The 18,936-nt window shown below is 42.5% G+C and overlaps 1 protein-coding gene across 3 annotated transcripts in view; it reads right to left on the bottom strand.

Moving 5' to 3' along the window:
• ERI3 (ERI1 exoribonuclease family member 3) overlaps positions 1-18,936 on the bottom strand; it is a 1,537,399-nt gene that overhangs the window by 1,336,097 nt on the left and 182,366 nt on the right. For all 3 annotated transcript variants that reach the window (XM_085602780.1, XM_085602782.1, XM_085602781.1), the window contains one exon: positions 1,633-1,919. In XM_085602780.1, coding sequence (XP_085458906.1) covers positions 1,633-1,919 — 287 coding nt within the window. The remainder of the gene's footprint in view (positions 1-1,632; positions 1,920-18,936) is intronic.

Below are 18,936 nucleotides of genomic sequence, written 5' to 3' on the forward strand. Positions count from 1 at the left end.
AATTACTTATTTGACATGTCCACATCTTCCTCCACACTGAAGCCAAATTCCTTGATAGCCACTCCAGATACAAGTTTAGGAGAATTCCACAGCTCATATCATTGCAGTATTTTGATCCTCAATAAAACGGTCTACTTGTTCAACTGGCTGAGAGGCTGCCTTAAAAAAACTTTGTTTGGCATGTCGCAAGACTGTTACAGTTTTCACTTATATGTATAAAGCTAGGAGACTTCCCAAAGCGGCAAAACATGTTCCAGAAATATATTATACCAAGGGAGCAGGTCTTAAAAAAAATATTTTAGGGAGTGCTAAATCCAAAGCACTTGTATTTTAAGGGAGCCTGCAGCTACCGTGATGGACGAAGAAGATGCACTCTACCAGTCTCCCCCATGGCTCACCTTGGACATTTCTCTTTATAGCCAAACTCCACAGGAGTTGCTTTTTCTAATGTTACTGAGTGCCCCCCTGTAAGAGAGTCCCCGTTGTTGTGCTACCACACACAGCTGACCGTTTTAGAACTTGTACATCAAATAGATCAGCACGCACTACTTTTTAGTATATCGAATCTTATCTTTTCCAATCAGAACAAAATTAATCAATTACAACTTTCAATTTTCTAGTAATATTACACACATGTTCCATAAATACATTAAAAGTCGTTCAAGCTTGTGTGCTGATGAATTCTTTTATTGAAAATGTGCAAAGTATTCACACCAGCGTAGCCAATGTGTTTTGTCCCTTCTCCCGAGACTTCTTCAGGGCTTTGTACTCTCCTATAGGTGTTTCATAGTCATCCATTCACATTAATTAGTCCATAGGGTGCTTAATTAAAAAAAAATGAGGTTGTTCGTTTTGTTAAAACACGATTGATCAGATGCAGCAAGTTTGTTCAGTGTTTGAACTCGCAAACCCCGAGATGGTGAACGCGCTCAGTGAATCGCTTACTAGGTTTATTAGCCGACATGGGCTAAAACCACAAACTTGCTGAATCTGATGAATCGTGTTTTTTGTAAATGGTTTGCCGTTTTAGAACTTATTTTTTCCACAGTTTTCAGATATAAAGTATATTTTCATATCTTCAATTTTTTCTATTCAGATACATTTTCTCTTGTTATTTTCAAATTAGGCAATCTATTTAACCCTATTTGGAAACTGTGCTACCCCAATGACAAGTTCACTAATAAAATAATGCGGAATAAAAAAAATCCAATGAACCAAATTAGTGCTTGGCTCCTTTGATAATGAGGAATGCTATTTTCAGTTGTTAATCCCAAGAAATGATGTGGAAACCCAATTGAGCTAACGCTCTTACTAAGCTAGGCAGGTCAGACTGTGCAAAATGTAACTGCAAGACAGGGCAGGATGTGCATATACCACACTGAAGGTAGGGAGGAAGCAGGGGCGCATGAGTCTTTGGCTTCAATAGTAAATCATATTTTTTTTAGGTTACTGTCCACTGGAGGGTGATGATGCACACTAAACAAAAGACTAGATATTACTGCAGCCTGAATTGGGCAAAGTAAAAGCACAACTCAAAAATCTGTCGAGAATCTGGAATGAAAATAACCATACAGCATTCCTTAGTTTAGAGGGAATTGGCAGTATGCTTCTGCATGCATTCACAACGCTCACCTGAGGATGAATCTGTGGCTTATCGCATGTCGCCTCGAAGTCCAAGACTAGAAAGTAATGATATCTCTGCGGCGGGAAAGCAGCCATCGGAGGCACAGCCCCACCAAAGCCTTGACTCCCCATTTTGCGGTTTAACATTGGGCCGAATCCAGAGTCCACCTCACAGAAGGAGAATGCACCGGGAGTCAGCACCCCTGGGACTCTCTGGAGGAGATGTGGAGGGATTCTTGCCTGCCGGATGTGGGAGAGGGCGTGCATCGAACTCCCGGAAGCGTTTACATCTGCATCTGGTAAAAGAAGTGAAGAAATAGGCTGTGTTAGGTTTCGGTCATCTTACCATCTTTTAGAAATGCACCCCAAAATTCACAGAAGCACGCCCATAAAAGCTTCAGCAGTCATTGATTCATAAAGACATAGCTACAATCATAGTTGATCAAGCAGAATACGTGCATCATTCGATCGTGTAACTCCAGCCTCGCTTTATTTATGCTGAATCTGCAGCAAACTTACATAGCAAGCACTTGCACATAGTGTCCCATAAAGGTTCATGCTTACAATCAGCTGTAAATTCCTCTCTTGTGCAGTGGTGCAAGCCATGCTGTTCAGCCTACCCTTGCACAGCAGTAACTTGAGACTAGTACCTCTACATAGGAGCACTGCATCTGTGTGCACTCTCGCCTCCTAAAAGGCTGTAAATGCTTCCTCTCTCCCACGCGAGTCATGCATACAGTGGTATGTACAAGGTCTCTTCTACTAGAGGGCTATGGATGTTGTCATATAAGCCTCTAATGTCTATCATCAACATCAGTCTGTATGGCGAGGAAATGTTAACTCAGGCTAAACCCTCCCTGAATTAAATACGTATAGCTCTCACCACTTTGACTATTGGTTAGCCAATGCTTTTTGCCGATGAGGCGTTGCATCAGTAAATAAAAAATAAAAAAAAATTACGGGAACGCATGCATGCTGGAGTACATGTTATGACACTGCTGGCAGCCGTGTCACTATGTGTGCATGCGTGATGACATATGTCCATGCATGCATATTCATACGGAACGATGCAGGCAACTTTTTTTATTTTTTATTTACTATTCCAAGATGGCAGACACCACTCAGAGCAGTAAATAAACATTACATTTTTACTTGTTTGAAGCAGAGGAGGTGTAGGGAAGTAATGAGGAGCTTGAAGTGAGCAGCTGGAGGAAATAAATTGAAAATAGGGTGAAAAGAGAGCAACACAGTGCTCGGAGTCGAACATGCAAGACCGAAGCAAGAAAAACACCTGAGCTCTCATGGAATGCTTAAAGAAGAGTAGTTCCCAGAGTCTGAGCAGTGAAAACATACTGCTCATTCATTCAGAAGAATAGTAAAGGAATTATATATGAGAAGGATATTCACAAGAGAAGGAGGAAGAAATTGAATAAGAAGGTATAGTTTCTTACAGGTATAGTTTCGTACCTGAAACTCCAGTTCTCTTGTATGGGTATTTCCAGGATAGTCATAAGCATTGAATAGTCTTGCCTGCCTACGATGACCCAGAGCACTTTTTCCAATATATCTTCTTAAGTGCTGAAGTTAGCCTTTCTTCAGGAAGGCCTTAAAATATCATTTAATAAAGTCAAACTGCAGCTTATAGGATTAGGCTACAGTGGTCAAAATTCTTCATCTTGAAGGAACGTAATGGGAATATCCAAGAAAACATGAACCCAATGCATGAACAACTTTGTACGGTCAAAGAAAAAATCTTTCACAAACCTTTTTGCTGTGAGAGAGAGGGATAAAGAAATGCAGGGCAATGTAGCCCATAGGTTGCCATTATAAGGAAAGAAAAACGAGACTGTTGATTTAAGAACTGTGGGAGCTCCAATATCCCATTATGCTTAGCCAGAGGCAGTTCGTTTTGTAGGGTGTACTAGCTGAATAATAGCGGGGCTGTCTAATCCACTGGGAGAGTTGCTTATGAATATCATGGAAATACCCCTACAAAAGAACATGAGTTATATGTAAGAAACTATACCTTCTATGGTAGGGGATTTCCATGTATAGTCATAAGCGTTGAATAGATTAGCAAGCCCATTTTTTCTGAGGTAGTGGAGTAGACAGAAACAGTAGCGAGATAGATAGCTAAGCAAAGAGATTTCTGAGGGGCGCATGTCCCACTTGAGCATCCGTTCTAGCATCAGAGTCAAGACAGTAATGCCTTGCGAATGTATGGACTGACCTCCTTGTAGCAGCTTTGCAAATATCTGCTAAGGGAATCTTTCTCGTCAAGGCAGTAGTAGCTGCTTTGACCCTAGTGGAGAGTGCTTTGGGATTGCCAGCAAGAGTCTTATTAGCTAGCTCATAGCAAAATAGGATGCAAGAGACAATCCACCTAGAAACTGACTGTTCGGAGATAGCCAGACTTAAGCGAACTGGGCCATAATTGAACCATTATCGTGATTTGCAAATAGATTTGGTTTTATCTAAAGAAAACTTTAAAACACTTTTTACACTCAGAGAGTGAATGGCCCTTTCTGCTGGAGTGGATGGATTTTGAAAGAAAGTGAAAGATATAGTTTTATTTACGTGAAAGTCAAAGATAACTTTAGGTAGGTACTCGGGATGGGTCCTCATCACTACTTTGGAAGAGTGGAAGACTGTGTATGGCTCATTAGAACAAAGGGCCTGTATCTCAACAACTCAACGTGCGGATGTTATAGCCACAATGGAAGCAGACCAGTTTTCAAAGTGAGATGTTGAAGAGGTGCTTAAAAGGTGGTAGCATGAGACGTGAAAGACCCATGTTGAGTTTCCATGGAGGAGAGGGGTTGTCTAACAGGAGAAAACACCTTCTTTAACCCCTCCAGGAAATCTTTGATAACCAGAACCCTAAAGAAAGAGGTTTTTGAAGGACTTTTCTTGTATGCCGTGAGTGTAGCCAGGTGGGCTTTGATGGAAGAAAATTGAAGGCCAGATTTAGCAAGGTGCAACAAATATGGGAGAATTGCATCCTCCTGGCAAGATGTAGGGTCTAGCGGTCTGGATGAGCACCAGATGCAAAATCTCATCCATTTGAAGGCTTACGCAGATCGAGTGAATGGTCACTTTTGCCTCCTTTAGAAACTTCATACAGTCCTGTAGTGGGGCAGTCTGGCCACCTGAACCTATGTCAGGAGCCATGTTGCTAAATTCAAGGACGAGAGGCTGGGGTGTAACAGTTGTCTTCCAAACTGCGATAGAAGGTCTGGCCTGCATGGCAGCCAGAGATGTGGTCCGGCGAGCAGTGAAGAAGGTCCGGGAACCACAATTATCTCAGCCATTCTGGTGCGATGATAATCATCTTGGCTGTCGTGGTTGAACGCTTGAGCAAGACTGCCAGGATCAGAGGAATTGGTGGAAAAGCATAAAGAAATTTGTTGGACCAGTCAATCCAATGGGCATTCCCCAATGACCTTTGAAGGTAAAACCTGGCGGCGCAGTTGCGACAGGTTTTGTTTTCCACTGTGGCAAAAAGGTCTGTAGAAGGTGTGCTGGAGCAGGGTTTTCTATTGAAAATTTATTGAGATTTAAACTCCAGTTTACGTTATATGTCATGATTAAAATTACTAATTTATAATTATTTATTAATTTTGTTAGAAGTCCTGATTAACCAACATTACTAATGAAGAGAAAATTACACGCGGGAATGCATATATGTTGCTTTATTAATACGTGAACTAAATTGGTGAGTAAAATAATTAAATGAGTGTCGCAAAGGTGCTATTTGTTTCGTGTTTGCGCTTTTAAATAACGTGCTCTAATGCTTCTTTGTGTTGAAGACAGCTAGATAAATACATACACATAAGGGTATTAGTGGGGATTAACACTGTATAATCATTACGATGTGGTAACGTTGTTTTGTGTTTCTTTAATTAAGATGGTCTGTTTTGGCCTAAACCAAGATGGCCGCTATTTACAGCCTGCACTCGAGTGACTGAGATTTGACAAGAGGCCTTGCTGAACATGGTTGGAAGTCACCTGACCACAGCCTCTGTCTGAATTAAAAGTTTCCGTGAGGACAGCAGCTCCGGGTTTGCTTCCATTTGCCCTTGGAAAAGAATAAAGCCACAATGAACTGAGATAACTTGCGGTGGCTTCACTATGGTACCAAGGAAGAGCATGCATTCATAAATGTATCGTTCCCTCAGCTCGAGTTTCCTTCTTCCGTGTTTTTATTTTTGTGATCTTTTCTGAGCGGAGGTTTCCTAAATGTTGCCAAACGACATCCTTTCCTGCTCGCTCTGCTCAACGGCTCAACGGACATTCAGAGTTTGTTTGTTACTTTTATTTTGCAAGTTTTATTATAAATGATGTTAGACTAGGGAGGGTCTAAGGCCACTTCTTCCTGAACTTATGTTCGTGAGGATCGATGCTGATCGTGAGGACGGCAACTCGGGAGACTTTACTGAGAGACCTGTCCTGACCCATTTAGCTAGAATAGGTAACTATGAGAATAATGATTTTGCTATTGATTGACTTTCATTTAAATTAATTTAGATAAACAACCATTTGTTTGAATTCCAGTGTCGGGTGATCATTTTCTTGTCGGTGGTGGAAAAGACTGTGGAGCAAAAGAGAGTTGTTCATGGACAAGAGGCAAATGAGACAGAATCAGATGAGAGTGAGAATGAGAAATCAGAGGGTCGGGTTCTGAGAAAGAGAACTTGGATTGGAGAGAGAAATAATAAAGAAGTGAGACCGAAGAGAAGTGTAAGAGGAGATCTTTGGCCTAACAGAATAAAGAGGCTAAGGTACAGACTAACACGAGCAAGTGCAAGTTCAAGTTCATCGAAAGCTGAACAGGTGAACGAGGTGTCCAGTCAGAATCAAGCAAAAGGTGAAAAACAAAAGGTCTCAAAAGAACCAGAGGAGATCAAGAGAATCAGAAAACCTAACCAGAAGTATAGGTCACCGGAATGGACGTACGATGCACTGTCTGAAGGTGAAGAGGCAGAGAGTCAAGGAAATCCAGAGGGGACCGTACGAGAAGTGGTTGAGGAGAAAACTGTTGGAATCCTGAAAGTTATCCTGACTGACATTGGAGAAGAGTCGGATGCACAGGATGTTGTTGAAGATCTAATACAATTTGATGTTGCTGAAGAAGTGAAAAGTGATAAAAATCCAAACTGAGTGAACCGAAGGAGTCACTTGGAGAAAAGTGAAAAGAAAAAGTCTGAAATTAGCTGTTTGAAATAATCTAGTGTTCTAAATTTCGGTAGTGGAGTAGAAGAGGCTAAGTCAAAAGACACTGCCAAAGTAGTAAAATGGCTAACACAGAAAATAATCAAAGTAGATGTGCCTTCTTGAAAAGATGGTGTAAAATGTGCTGCTGCTGTACTGGATTATTAATGCTATTATGGGGTGTACTAGCTTTATTAGTTACTTTTAGGGTTACAATAGACACTTTTGGGATGCATACTGAGAATATAACTAACATAGGAAAGAATTCACAGAAAGTAGTTCCAACTAGAAGTAGTAACATTTACATACATAAAGATAGGTCAATTAATGATTTTTCTAGCAATGTTTTTTCAAAGTTGTTGTACGAATATGTTAAGACAATGGAAGTTAGGGATTGCTACGTTTGTATGCAATTACCTGCGTCCGTTTCAGAGGGTGTTACTTATCACCATTTACCAGCTACGTATGGGATTTCATGTAGTGTGCTAAGTAGTGTTTTTTATTTGTTAGGGAAAATAGATTATGAGATGTCTAACAAAGATAACATTTTTGGGCAATTACCTATGAATAAGAAGCTGAATCCAGCTAAAGAAGCTCACATTTTTGGTGAGATTTTTATTGAGGCAGAAGATTTAACATTAGATTACATTTTTAGAAACAATTTAACCTGCAGTTTGAAGGAAGAGGAAAAGGCTTTCCTAGACTTGGTAGAAGAAAGGAGAGTGAGCATGCATGAGAAGGCAGATAAATATGAAGTGAGTGAGACAATATGGGATATTGAGATGGGAAAGGAGTTGAAGAATGGGGCCAGTCCAACTTTGGCTTTAGATGCACCACAGAAGGGTAAACTATGCATTATCAGAAGGAGATCCCAATATGATAATTACTTTGTTGGGACTAGTGAGTGTCATGATACATACTTTATTGCAACAGGTTGGGGTTTTAAAGGTGGTGAAGATCCAGTTTTCCCGGGAGTGTATTATATTTGTGGGAACAGGGCTTATTACAGGTTGCCTGACCATTGGTATGGCACGTGTTATGTTGGCCTGGTCTTTCCAAAGATTTTTCATATAGATAGGATAGAAGATGTAGAACACATTAATTTACTAACACGTTTTAAGAGAGAGAAACTTGGTCAGAAATTGTAGGTGATATCTTTGGAGCTTTGATTCCAGCAGTGGGAATTTCTTTAAATGCATATGGAATTCGGAAACTGTCAACAGTGGTTGATCGCTTATCGACAAGTACCGCTGGAGGGTTTCTTTTGGTAAATACGGAGATGATTGCCGTACGTGCCATGTCTATGCAAAATCGACTTGCCCTTGATAGTCTATTGGCCAAGGAGGGTGGAGTTTGTGGAATGCTGAAAGTTCAACATTGTTGCACTTACATTCCTGACGAAAGCAGAGATCTAAAGGTCTATATCAAAAATATTACTGATTTGCTTGAAGAATTAGTACCACTGGAAGCTGAAAGTATCTGGACTAAAATAGCTAATAAGCTACTAGCTGTTAAGAGTTTTATTGCTAAGATAGGTAGTACCATTATTGGTAAAATATTATTTCTTTTGACATGTGTGATTGTTGCTTTATTGATGCTTAGATTAGGGTGTTTGTGTTGTAAAAAGAGGGGAGGGAAAAAGAGAATAATTAGAGGAAATACTGCAGAGAAACAAAAGAGGTCAAAGAGAGACCCACAAGAAATAGAATTAGAAGAATTGAGGGAGAGTGTTTATTTGGAGTCGAAGAGGGATGATGAAAGAGAATCTGGTGTTTAATGTTGTGTCATAAAAGACATTTTCAATTTCTCCTAAAAATTGGGACAAATTTTTTTTTTGGGTTGGTTTTTGTGGTGATATATATCACCAAAGAGGGGATTGCTGGAACAGGGTTTTCTATTGAAAATGTATTGAGATTTAAACTCCAGTTTACGTTATATGTCATGATTAAAATGACTAATTTATAATCATTCATTATTAATTTTGTTAGAAGTCCTGATTAACCAACATTACTAATGAAGAGAAAATTACACGCGGGAATGCATATATGTTGCTTTATTAATACGTGAACTAAATTGGTGAGTAAAATAATTAAATGAGTGTCACAAAGGTGCTATTTGTTTCGTGTTTACGCTTTTAAATAACGTGCTCTAATGCTTCTTTGTGTTGCAGACAGCTAGATAAATACATACACATAAGGGTATTAGTGGGGATTAACACTGTATAATCATTACGATGTGGTAACGTTGTTTTGTGTTTCTTTAATTAAGATGGTCCGTTTTGGCCTAAACCAAGATGGCCGCTATTTACAGCCTGCACTCGAGTGACTGAGATTTGACAAGAGGCCTTGCTGAACATGGTTGGAAGTCACCTGACCACAGCCTCTGTCTGAATTAAAAGTTTCCGTGAGGACAGCAGCTCCGGGTTTGCTTCCATTTGCCCTTGGAAAAGAATAAAGCCACAATGAACTGAGATAACTTGCGGTGGCTTCACTATGGTACCAAGGAAGAGCATGCATTCATAAATGTATCGTTCCCTCAGCTCGAGTTTCCTTCTTCCGTGTTTTTATTTTTGTGATCTTTTCTGAGCGGAGGTTTCCTAAATGTTGCCAAACGACATCCTTTCCTGCTCGCTCTGCTCAACGGCTCAACGGACATTCAGAGTTTGTTTGTTACTTTCATTTTGCAAGTTTTATTATAAATTATGTTAAGACTAGGGAGGGTCTAAGGCCACTTCTTCCTGAACTTATGTTCGTGAGGATCGATGCTGATCGTGAGGACGGCAACTCGGGAGACTTTACTGAGAGACCTGTCCTGACCCATTTAGCTAGAATAGGCAACTATGAGAATAATGATTTTGCTATTGATTATCTAAATTAATTCAAATGAAAGTCAAACAACCATTTGTTTGAATTCCAGTGTCGGGTGATCATTTTCTTGTCATTTATTGAGTTTCAAATGTATTTCCTATGTTTAAAATCATGACTCAGGACAATTTCTTTATGGTCGCATTGACCTCGCTTTAGATGCAGTTTGGTTTAGGTTTCTCTCTTATATTCAGTGTGGATAGAGTAATAGAATGAATGTTAGTGTAATGGGCCCTAGCGTATGATGAGTGTATGTGCGTGCGACTGTGGATTTACTCTGCCCGTGGAAGTAGGGAGATTTTACATGCGCCGATCTGCAGCAGGTGTACTTCACAAGTGGAAGATATCTTGCACAACATCTTTGTTCAACACCCACTCGTGGTTTTTGTCGAGAGCCCTGCTGAGCGCATCTGCTTGGATATTCTGAACACCCAGTGGGTGAATGGCTGTTATCTTCAGATTGCTGTGCCCCTTGTGACAAGGCTCTGGACCTTGTGCCCCCCGCTTGTTCAGGTAGTACATGGTGGTTGTATTGTCTGTCTGTACAAGCAGGGTGTCGGTCGTGAACGATGGATGGAATGCCTTAAGTGGCAGATAAACTGCACAGAGTTCGAGAAGGTTGATGTGATATGTCCTCTCCTTCAGAGACCATGCGCCTTGTATTTGCAGGTGACGCATGTGGGCTCCCCATCTGAGCAAAAAGGCATGTGTTATGATGGGCTGTGTTGGATCCTGTTGGTGAAATGGCATTCCCTGCAGGAGTCTGCTCGGGGAACGCCACTTGAGTGACTTGATGACATGAATGGATAGGGTGATCTTGCCTTCCCAGTTTCCTGACAACTGGTCCCACTGGTCATCCAGACACTCGTGGAGAGGACGCAGGTGGAGGCAGGCTTTGGGAGTCAGAAAAATGCAGGAGGCCATCGGGCCATCGAGCAGAGAAGTGAGGAGTTTATTCGGACTGTTGGATCGCACATTCGTTGGAGTGTGACATTTCTGGAGAATGGATAAGTATTGTTCTTCCGAAGGACACACCCTTGCGTGCAGTGCGTCAATGGTGGCTCCTAAGTAGTGCAACTTCTGGACTGGTGTTGACGTGTATTTGAGAAAGTTGACATGGAGACCCAAGCGATGGAGGAGATCGCAAGTCCATTTGAAATGCAGTTTGGCTTTTGGGAAGGTGGACACTTTGATAAGCCAGTCGTCCAGGTAAGGGCTGACAAAGATTCGGTGCTTTCGAAGATGTGCTGCCACCACAGCCATGCATTTGGCGAACGTCCTAAGTGCTGACTTGAGACTAAATGTTAGGACGGCATATTGGTAGTGGCCTTGCCTCACGACGAATCTTATGAACTTCTGATGCTTCTTTGCGATGGGAATATGAAAATATGCATTGTGCAGGTCGATGGATCAAAGGCAGCCTCCCTAGCGAAGCTGAGGGTATATTTGGTGTAAAGTCAGCATCCTGAACTTTTCCTTTCGAATGCATTTGTTGCTGATCCTGAGGTTGAGAATGGGCCTGAACTCATCTGCCCTTCTTTGGCATGAGTAAGTACCTGGAATAAATGCCCTTTCTACGTTGACTTTGGGTTACAGATTCCACCACTTTCCTGTGACAGAGTGTTGACTTCCTCTTTTAGTAGGCAATGGTGGGAATCGGATGACTCTGGTGGAATAGACAGTGGCGGAGCAGTAAATATAAGAAAATACCCATGAGTGACAATATTCAAATCCAAGACATCTGTCGTATTGCATTGCCACTCTGGCAGGTAATTTGAAATGCTTTCCCCTACCTGAGTGGGGAATGTAAGAACAGGAAGGGAGGATTCAGGGCTTTGATGCTGTTGGTTGTCAGCCCCCTTGGTTAGTTTGTTGTGCCACATGTCCCCTCTTCTGCTTGCGCTGAAGATAGTAGGATCTTTGGTACTGTTGTGATCTCCCAGTCTGCCATTGAGTGGTTTGAAATCTTTGTGACAAGACACAACAGTTGTAGGGTCAGAACGACAGGCGCTGGTCCTTGGATACTTTAAAAAAGTAGGACTTGAGAAATCTATCTCCGTCTTCATCTATGCCATTTCGTCATCAGCATGCAATCCAAACAGAATGGAACCAGAGAATGGCAAGTTCTGAATACGCAGCTGAGCGTCAGGCATTAATGGTGTCAGTCAGAGCCATGCATGTCTGTGCAAGCACACTCCATTACACTAACTGTGAGCAGCCAGAATAGGGGAATCCGTCACCACACTAATGATCTGGTTAGAGACCATGGCACCTTCCTGAACGATTTTCAGAAAATCCTCCCAGTGATCTTTTGGGAGGTGTTCTGCAAAGTTGAGAATGGAATCCCACAAAGCTTGACCGTATCTACCCAAGAGGGCTGTTGCGCTTGCCGCTTTCATGGAAGTAGCCGCCGTGTTGCAGATTTTGCTGTCCAAAGAGTCCTTATCCGGGGAGACGTGGCAGAAGGTGATGTGGCGTAAACTTATGAGCAAGCTACAATCACCACAGAGTCAGGTGGGGGGTCTGCGCCCAGAAATAACGGACTTTGCCACAGCTGGAGTAAGAAACAATTCCATGACTGGCTCAAGAAGACTCAGCACTAGTGGAAGTAAAGGTAAAGGTCTCGAGGACGTGCGTTGGTGAAGTGTCTCGAAGATCACCGATGTTGATGGAGTTGGAACCGCCATTGGTATATTCAGTTTAGCTGCACCTCTAACAAGATCTTCCTGAAAGGGGTTTATGTCATCAATCGGTGAGGAACGAGGTTGAGGAGAGTCAGACACGGTGGGTGAATAGTCCCGGGTGGAAGAGGATGTATCCCCATGGGGATGATGGTGAGATCGCAAACTTGATCTGTGATGCGAACGAGTGTTGTGATCTAGTAGGAGAAAGACTAGATGGATGATGGCCATGGTGTGAACGATGGCAAGTCCTTGAGCGCAATCACTTGGGAGCTGGAGTGCTAGGCACATGCGGCATTAGAGGAGGTGGAATGACAGGTGCCGGTAGAGCTGGTGGTGTTGGCAACGCTGGAGGTTGTGGAGCAACTGGAGGTAAAGAGGTTGGTAGTACCAGCAATACAGGAGGCAGCGGAACTCGTGGAGCTGGCGACTCTATTGGAGGAGAAGACACTGGTATAGAAGATGGCACCTCAATCGTAGATGGAGATCTGAACGTGAATCAGATGAGGAATAGATTTCTCCTTCTTTTAGAAGGTTTACGAGGTCTCCATTCAACATTTTGCTCTCTGTGTCGAGCGTCTACTTCTTGGCGACGGCGAGTCAGAGTCCCTCAACGTCAATTCACTACTTGATGTTGGGCGGTGGCGAGAAGGTCTCAACGTCTCACAAGAGTGTCTTGGCATCGAGCATCAACGTTTCTACCGTGTCGAGCCAGTCACTGACGTACCTCCTCTCGACGTCGATTGGGACTCAGAGTTTTCTTCCTGAAAAATACCTCAGACCTTCCATGACCACTGGAGGCTGAGAAGTGCCCTTGTGGAAGAATTACCTTCCCCTCGGCTCAGATGTCCCACTGGCTTCTTGCCGGCATCGTCTTTCTTCTTTTCCTTGAAGGCAAATGTTCTCCCTGTCACGTAGGGTTCGCCTGGCGAAAGTCTTACAAATGTCACACGAGGCAGGTACATGTGAAGATGGCAGACAGATGATACAGACCTCATGGGGGTCTGTTTTAGCCTTTCTCCTGCCACAGCGAGGACATTTTGTCGAATAAAGAAGGCATTTTCAAGCAGAAAAATACCTCTATTCCTTTCAAGAAAAGGCTAAACTTAATAGAGGAAGACAAAAGACGCTGAGTGAAGCAATAATCACGGATATCGACGATTAAATTTTGACGAAAAAAAAGGTCATGTTCAATGCTCCAAGGGTCCTGTCAGCAGGAGCCAGAAAAAAGAACTGAGGTAACTGCATCTGGCTGAGCTTGATAGGATATTGGAGGTGTCACAGCTCTTAAAGGCACAGTCTCCTTTTTCTTTCCTTATAATATAAGCCTATGGGCTACATTGCATCCTTCCCTCTCATACCAAAGGTGTTTGTGAATTTTGACCACTGTAGTCTAATCCTATGTGCTGCATTATGATTTTAAGTGACTTTTGAAGGCCTTTCTGAAGAAATGCGAACTTTAGAAGATATATTGGAAAAAGTGCTCCACGGTCCCCCTATGAAGGTGGGACTATTTAACGCTTATGACTACACATGAAATCTCCTACGAGAGAAGCAAGCAAATAAGTGGCAAAAAAGACAACAGTGGTAAGAAATGGGTTGGAGCTTTAAACCCACTGTAAGTTCTTGGCATGCTCCACAAGAGGTCTTTCGACAACAAACAGCTAATAGCTGTCTGTAAGTGAAACCTAAAAAGAGAACAGTATTTAAGGCAAAGAAGCCTTGCCTGTAGCCCACTTTTTATTTGTATGAAAAAGTACTCAGTCCAGCAGCACATTTAAGAAGCCAACTAGGAAGGAAGCGCAAGCAGTGGAAAAAGGGAGCACACAGAGGAGGGAGATACAAGAGGGTGGTGGACAGGTGAAAGGGGTGAGCAGGGGAGGAGAAGGAATGTGTGGGAGGAACTAAGAGTGTACAGTGGAAGGTGTAAGGGGAAGTAGAGAATAAGTCAAGAAACACTGGAGGAAGCCAACAGCAGTGGACCAAAAGGGCAATTATTGTAAGGTAGTCCATCAGGGAGTTCATTGGAAGCACTTGAGTGGAGGTGGAAAGATGCACACTAACAGTCACTAGCATCTAGCATTAGGTGATGGATAAATACTCCACTGGGCTGACCCAAGGCATAATTGGAAAAGTTGCAAGCCAATGGCTGAAAAGGGTTTGTTGCAGAAACATAATGGTTGAAAGGTGTGGACTAAAAACCCACTGTGTATATTGTGAGCAGGAGGTCTATGTGATAGCTGTGCAGTCAAAACCCACACATTAGAATGGGCCCCAAAATACACATATGCCTATTTTTGCATTTGTGCTTGAATTTAAATGACACCCCTTCAATTGCCGTGCTTAAGAAAGACCATTCTGTGTAACCGGTATTATATTCCTTTTTTGGAAACAAGACCCTTTGTGCGCAGGCTTCAACCGACCTCTCTAAGTAGCACGGGCTAAGGCAATATGTGAATCTTGTTTTTGTGTTACTTGCTCAATTTCCAGATGATTGTACCAGTTTCAAGGTTCCTGAAGATCTGATCGCTTGCAGTCATTCTAGCAGGGGCACAGCTATCATTACTGCAGTATGTGCAGCAGCACTGGGGCCCAGAAGTGTGATTAGCTAACTGCAGTTAGCTTAAGGCTATTTCTTACCCTCTTACAGAACTAAAGGTGGAGCCATTTTCATTGCTTGCTAGGCCCATGACATATTCTGTACAACTTTGGGTACTGAAGTAAATGATTATTGAAGCGTTAGGAAATGTAAGTACACACGGATTGAGGATTGGCCAAGAGAGATCGTATTTTTCTTAATTTTAGAAGTCTGTCCATGATAGGGAGAATAACAATGGTGTCCCTTAGGTCAAAAACATATTTGCTGCACTTTAAATACAAACTCCTGCTTCCTAATTCAGGTCCCACATTTGGCATTAGTGGTATGCTTGTTCTCCAAGTAGAATCTTTTAGTTTTGGTTTCTGGTATGTATTACCACAAAATCATGGCGGTATCCTTAGTAAATGATGGGCAAAATATACAAGAATGCACCTTACACCGACAAAAAACCACTGCAGTTTGATCACTATCTTCATTATGTAGCAACTTTCCTAAACTGGTCTTCTCAATATCCTCAACAAACAAGCATTGGCATAGCCAATGGGTCTCGCTTTTCAGACCTTATGTGTTTATTCTGAAGTTTTGGCTATGTTGTATAGCATTGTGGCTGATGTGCATTATGTTTAAAGTCATAATAAAAAGTGTTAAGCATTTTTGTTAGCTTTATAAAAACCAAGACGACATTATATAATACTGAACAACCAGATTAAAAAAATATTTTAACAAAAAATGTCCTCTAAAGGTCCAGTGTCCATGCTCCCTGTTGTTACGCATGCGCAGCTCTTGTTGTTGTGAGCCCGGGACCCGGAACTAAAGTATCCCGTCACCAGTTCCCGTTACCTATTTAAAAGGCATGCACTGCCGGTGTCATATTCCCTCTGGCAGCCGCATGGATGGGGGCGGCACAGCTACGTGACTACCCGGACGGAATCTCCGTTAACATGAAGGACGTCCATGTACCCAGCTGATGGAGTATTCATCCTTCACCAGTCAGATATTCATCTGGAGCGATTTTCATCGTTGACCTGTTACCATACTGAGGGTGTACAGGCAATTGCCCAGACTGATATTGAGGATATTCATCTGGAGCGATTTTCATCGTTGACCTGTTACCATACTGAGGGTGTACAGGCAATTGCCCAGACTGATATTGAGGGTATTTTTAACTTGTTTATGTAATTTTCACGTGCACCTTTTTTTAAAAAAGAATATGGTCCTGATGAAGCGCCACCGACCCTTTGGGCGCAAGAGGCGCGAAACATGGTGGCCTTTGATCCATGATTCCTGGGCGTAATGTACCTTCAGGGTCAATTTTTTAGCAGTTTATTTCTGCTTAGGGTACATCTATATGATTCGCTGCATGATGACCCTCCATATTTTCACAAACTTGCACGCACCCCCCTTTTTTACCCTCTACACCGAACCCACTTTTTCACACACCCACATGCACCATCCGGCGGTTCTTAAAAGATCTCCGCTAAAGTGACCCTTCGGGGGCCCGTGGGGAATTGCAGCGCCGGCCCCACGAGGAGCAACCGCCCGATGATGAAGCATGACACCTTTCGGGGTGTGTGAGGGCAACAGAGGACATAGAGTGGTCTTCCACTGACCTGGGTGGGTTTTTAACTAGGAACTCTTTCACTCTCTTTTTGCCTCTTTTAGGGCTTGGGTGACTTTTTGCACCCGCCCGTAGGAACTTTGTCCTCCTGGTGATATATACTCTATTTTTTTTGTACTTATGTGGCACAGTGGTATTATGTGGAGTGTATTTGTTGCATTGTATATGTTATTTGTTATGTTATTTTAATTTATTCAGCGCACAGCTACTCGGAAGTGTCCCGGCGCTATAGACCGCTGGGGAACCTGTCCTGGCTATCCCTGTGAGATGGTCCCTTTCTGGGTATCTCCAAGGTGAAACCAGGCATCCCCGGCGTCTGTGGGGGGCCGTTGTAGAGATGAGGCAAGCTTAATGCCCAGAGTTGCCGAGTGTGTTCCTGGTTAGAGTAGGTACCAAGGCGAGAATTATCGAGTCCGATTTGACCCTGGTCCACGACCCTGCCGCGTCAGGAATTGAACCCTGGTCCCTGGCCGATTTTCTGCTTACGGGTCTGCCGCCTCTAACCAGTGAGCCACACCTCTCCACCTCTCCAGAATGTAATTATGACGTGTACTTATGTGGCATTGAGTGGTATTACATTGAGTGTATTTATGATGCATTGAGTAGAGTGTAATTATGTGGCGTGTAATTATGTGGAACATAGTGGTATGTGTAGTGTATTTATGTTGCATTGAAAAGAGTGTAAATATGTGACGTGTAATTATGTGGTACTGCGTGGTATTTTGTGGAGTGTAATTATGTTGCATTAAGTAGAGCAATTATGTTGTGTTTAATTCTGTGGCACTGAGTGGTATTATGTGGAGTGTATATATGTTTCATTGAATAGAGTGTAAATATGTGACGTGTAATTATGTGTTATTTTGTTTTAAGATGTATAAAATGTAAAGAATATTTTCTGGTTATGTAAATTGTATAGATCAATATTAATTTACTTTTATTCTGTTTTAACTCATACAGGATATTCGCATGAGATTTAGTGTTCTGCAATGTTGTAAGATTCGAAGAACTTATTCAAAATAAACTTTTATGGCAGATTGAATTGTTATGGTTTATAAGTCAGTAACCTGAACCCGGTCATATGTCGTGACTTTACAAAGTCGCGAGTGTTCATCTATTCAAAATGTACAATAAAAAGGAGCCAGGGAGATGGTGCCGCTCGTTTATGGTTTATGTTTAAAACATGGTAGAAAGAGCGAGAGGACGGAAGAACCTCTTGCTCAATTGTGCATTTCACACTTTAGGGGAATGGAGGTAGGTCAGGCGGGCGTGTGTCCGGCAGACAGCCCAGCACCTCCCTCAGTGCGTTCGCCTTCTATTGGTCCTTAGCTGCTGATATTTCTGTCCACGTTACCGAGGAATCAGGAAAGAAAGGGCTGAGATGACAAAAGATCATTCGTTAAAACTGAAGACATCGCGTTTACAGAGCCACATATGGCGCGCGCAACTGGTAGAGAGGGGCGAGCACAAAACAAAGTAAAAGATTAAAAATATACAGAGGCAATCGCAGCACGGGAGGGGCAGAGAGCAAAAGGACAAAAGAGGGGAGAGGTGTGGCGTGGCAAAAGTTCAAAGGCCATGTGGTAAACAAACTTTTGAGCCAGCCGTATTGAAGATTTACGCCGCTAAAAATAAAACAAGGATCAGAGTGTGTATGGAGAAGACGGGGTGGACCAGACACACACAGCGTTTCTCTTGTGGGAGCGAGCAGGGGCACCATCTGTTTTCAAGATAATTACAAACAGCTGGTGCCAAAGCTCGCTCCCGCAAGGAAAACGCCAAACGTGCACGCGTTGCAATAGAAAGCATTGCAAAACGTGCACGCTTTTTTGCCAAGATGCTAATCGATTCCAAAAGGTGCCCTCCTATGAAGCGCATGTGCGCTGCGTAGGCGAGACCTAAAAAGGCACCTCCCCAAATTGCCTGCTCCTGGGAAAAAGGATTCAGCAGTGCAGTCAGACTGAAAAATATGCATGTGTGACTATTGTTTTAAAACACCTTTGTCACTATGGTATTATTTTTCCATTACTGTAAAGAACCTCCACTATTTTTTGTTGCACAACGTTTTAGACATTCACACTACCAAACTTTCCATGTTGTAGAAAAGCAAAAATAACTTGAAACCAGCATTGGAAATAGCAGTAGGTCTGGCTTTAAAGGAATGTTGTATGGTAATGTGAAGCATTACAAGTGAATTGCACAAGAATGGATATGTACTTGTGGAAGCAAACAACTGTACAGTGATATTGTACAGTTACACTTTTCAAGCCAGGCCTATTTATCCGTGAAGGTTAATAACTGCACTACTCCCATCTGTGTTGCAGCCAAAAGAAAACACCATAA

This window comes from Triturus cristatus, chromosome 4_2 (genome assembly GCF_964204655.1).
Source record: "Triturus cristatus chromosome 4_2, aTriCri1.1, whole genome shotgun sequence".
NCBI lineage: Eukaryota > Metazoa > Chordata > Amphibia > Caudata > Salamandridae > Triturus > Triturus cristatus.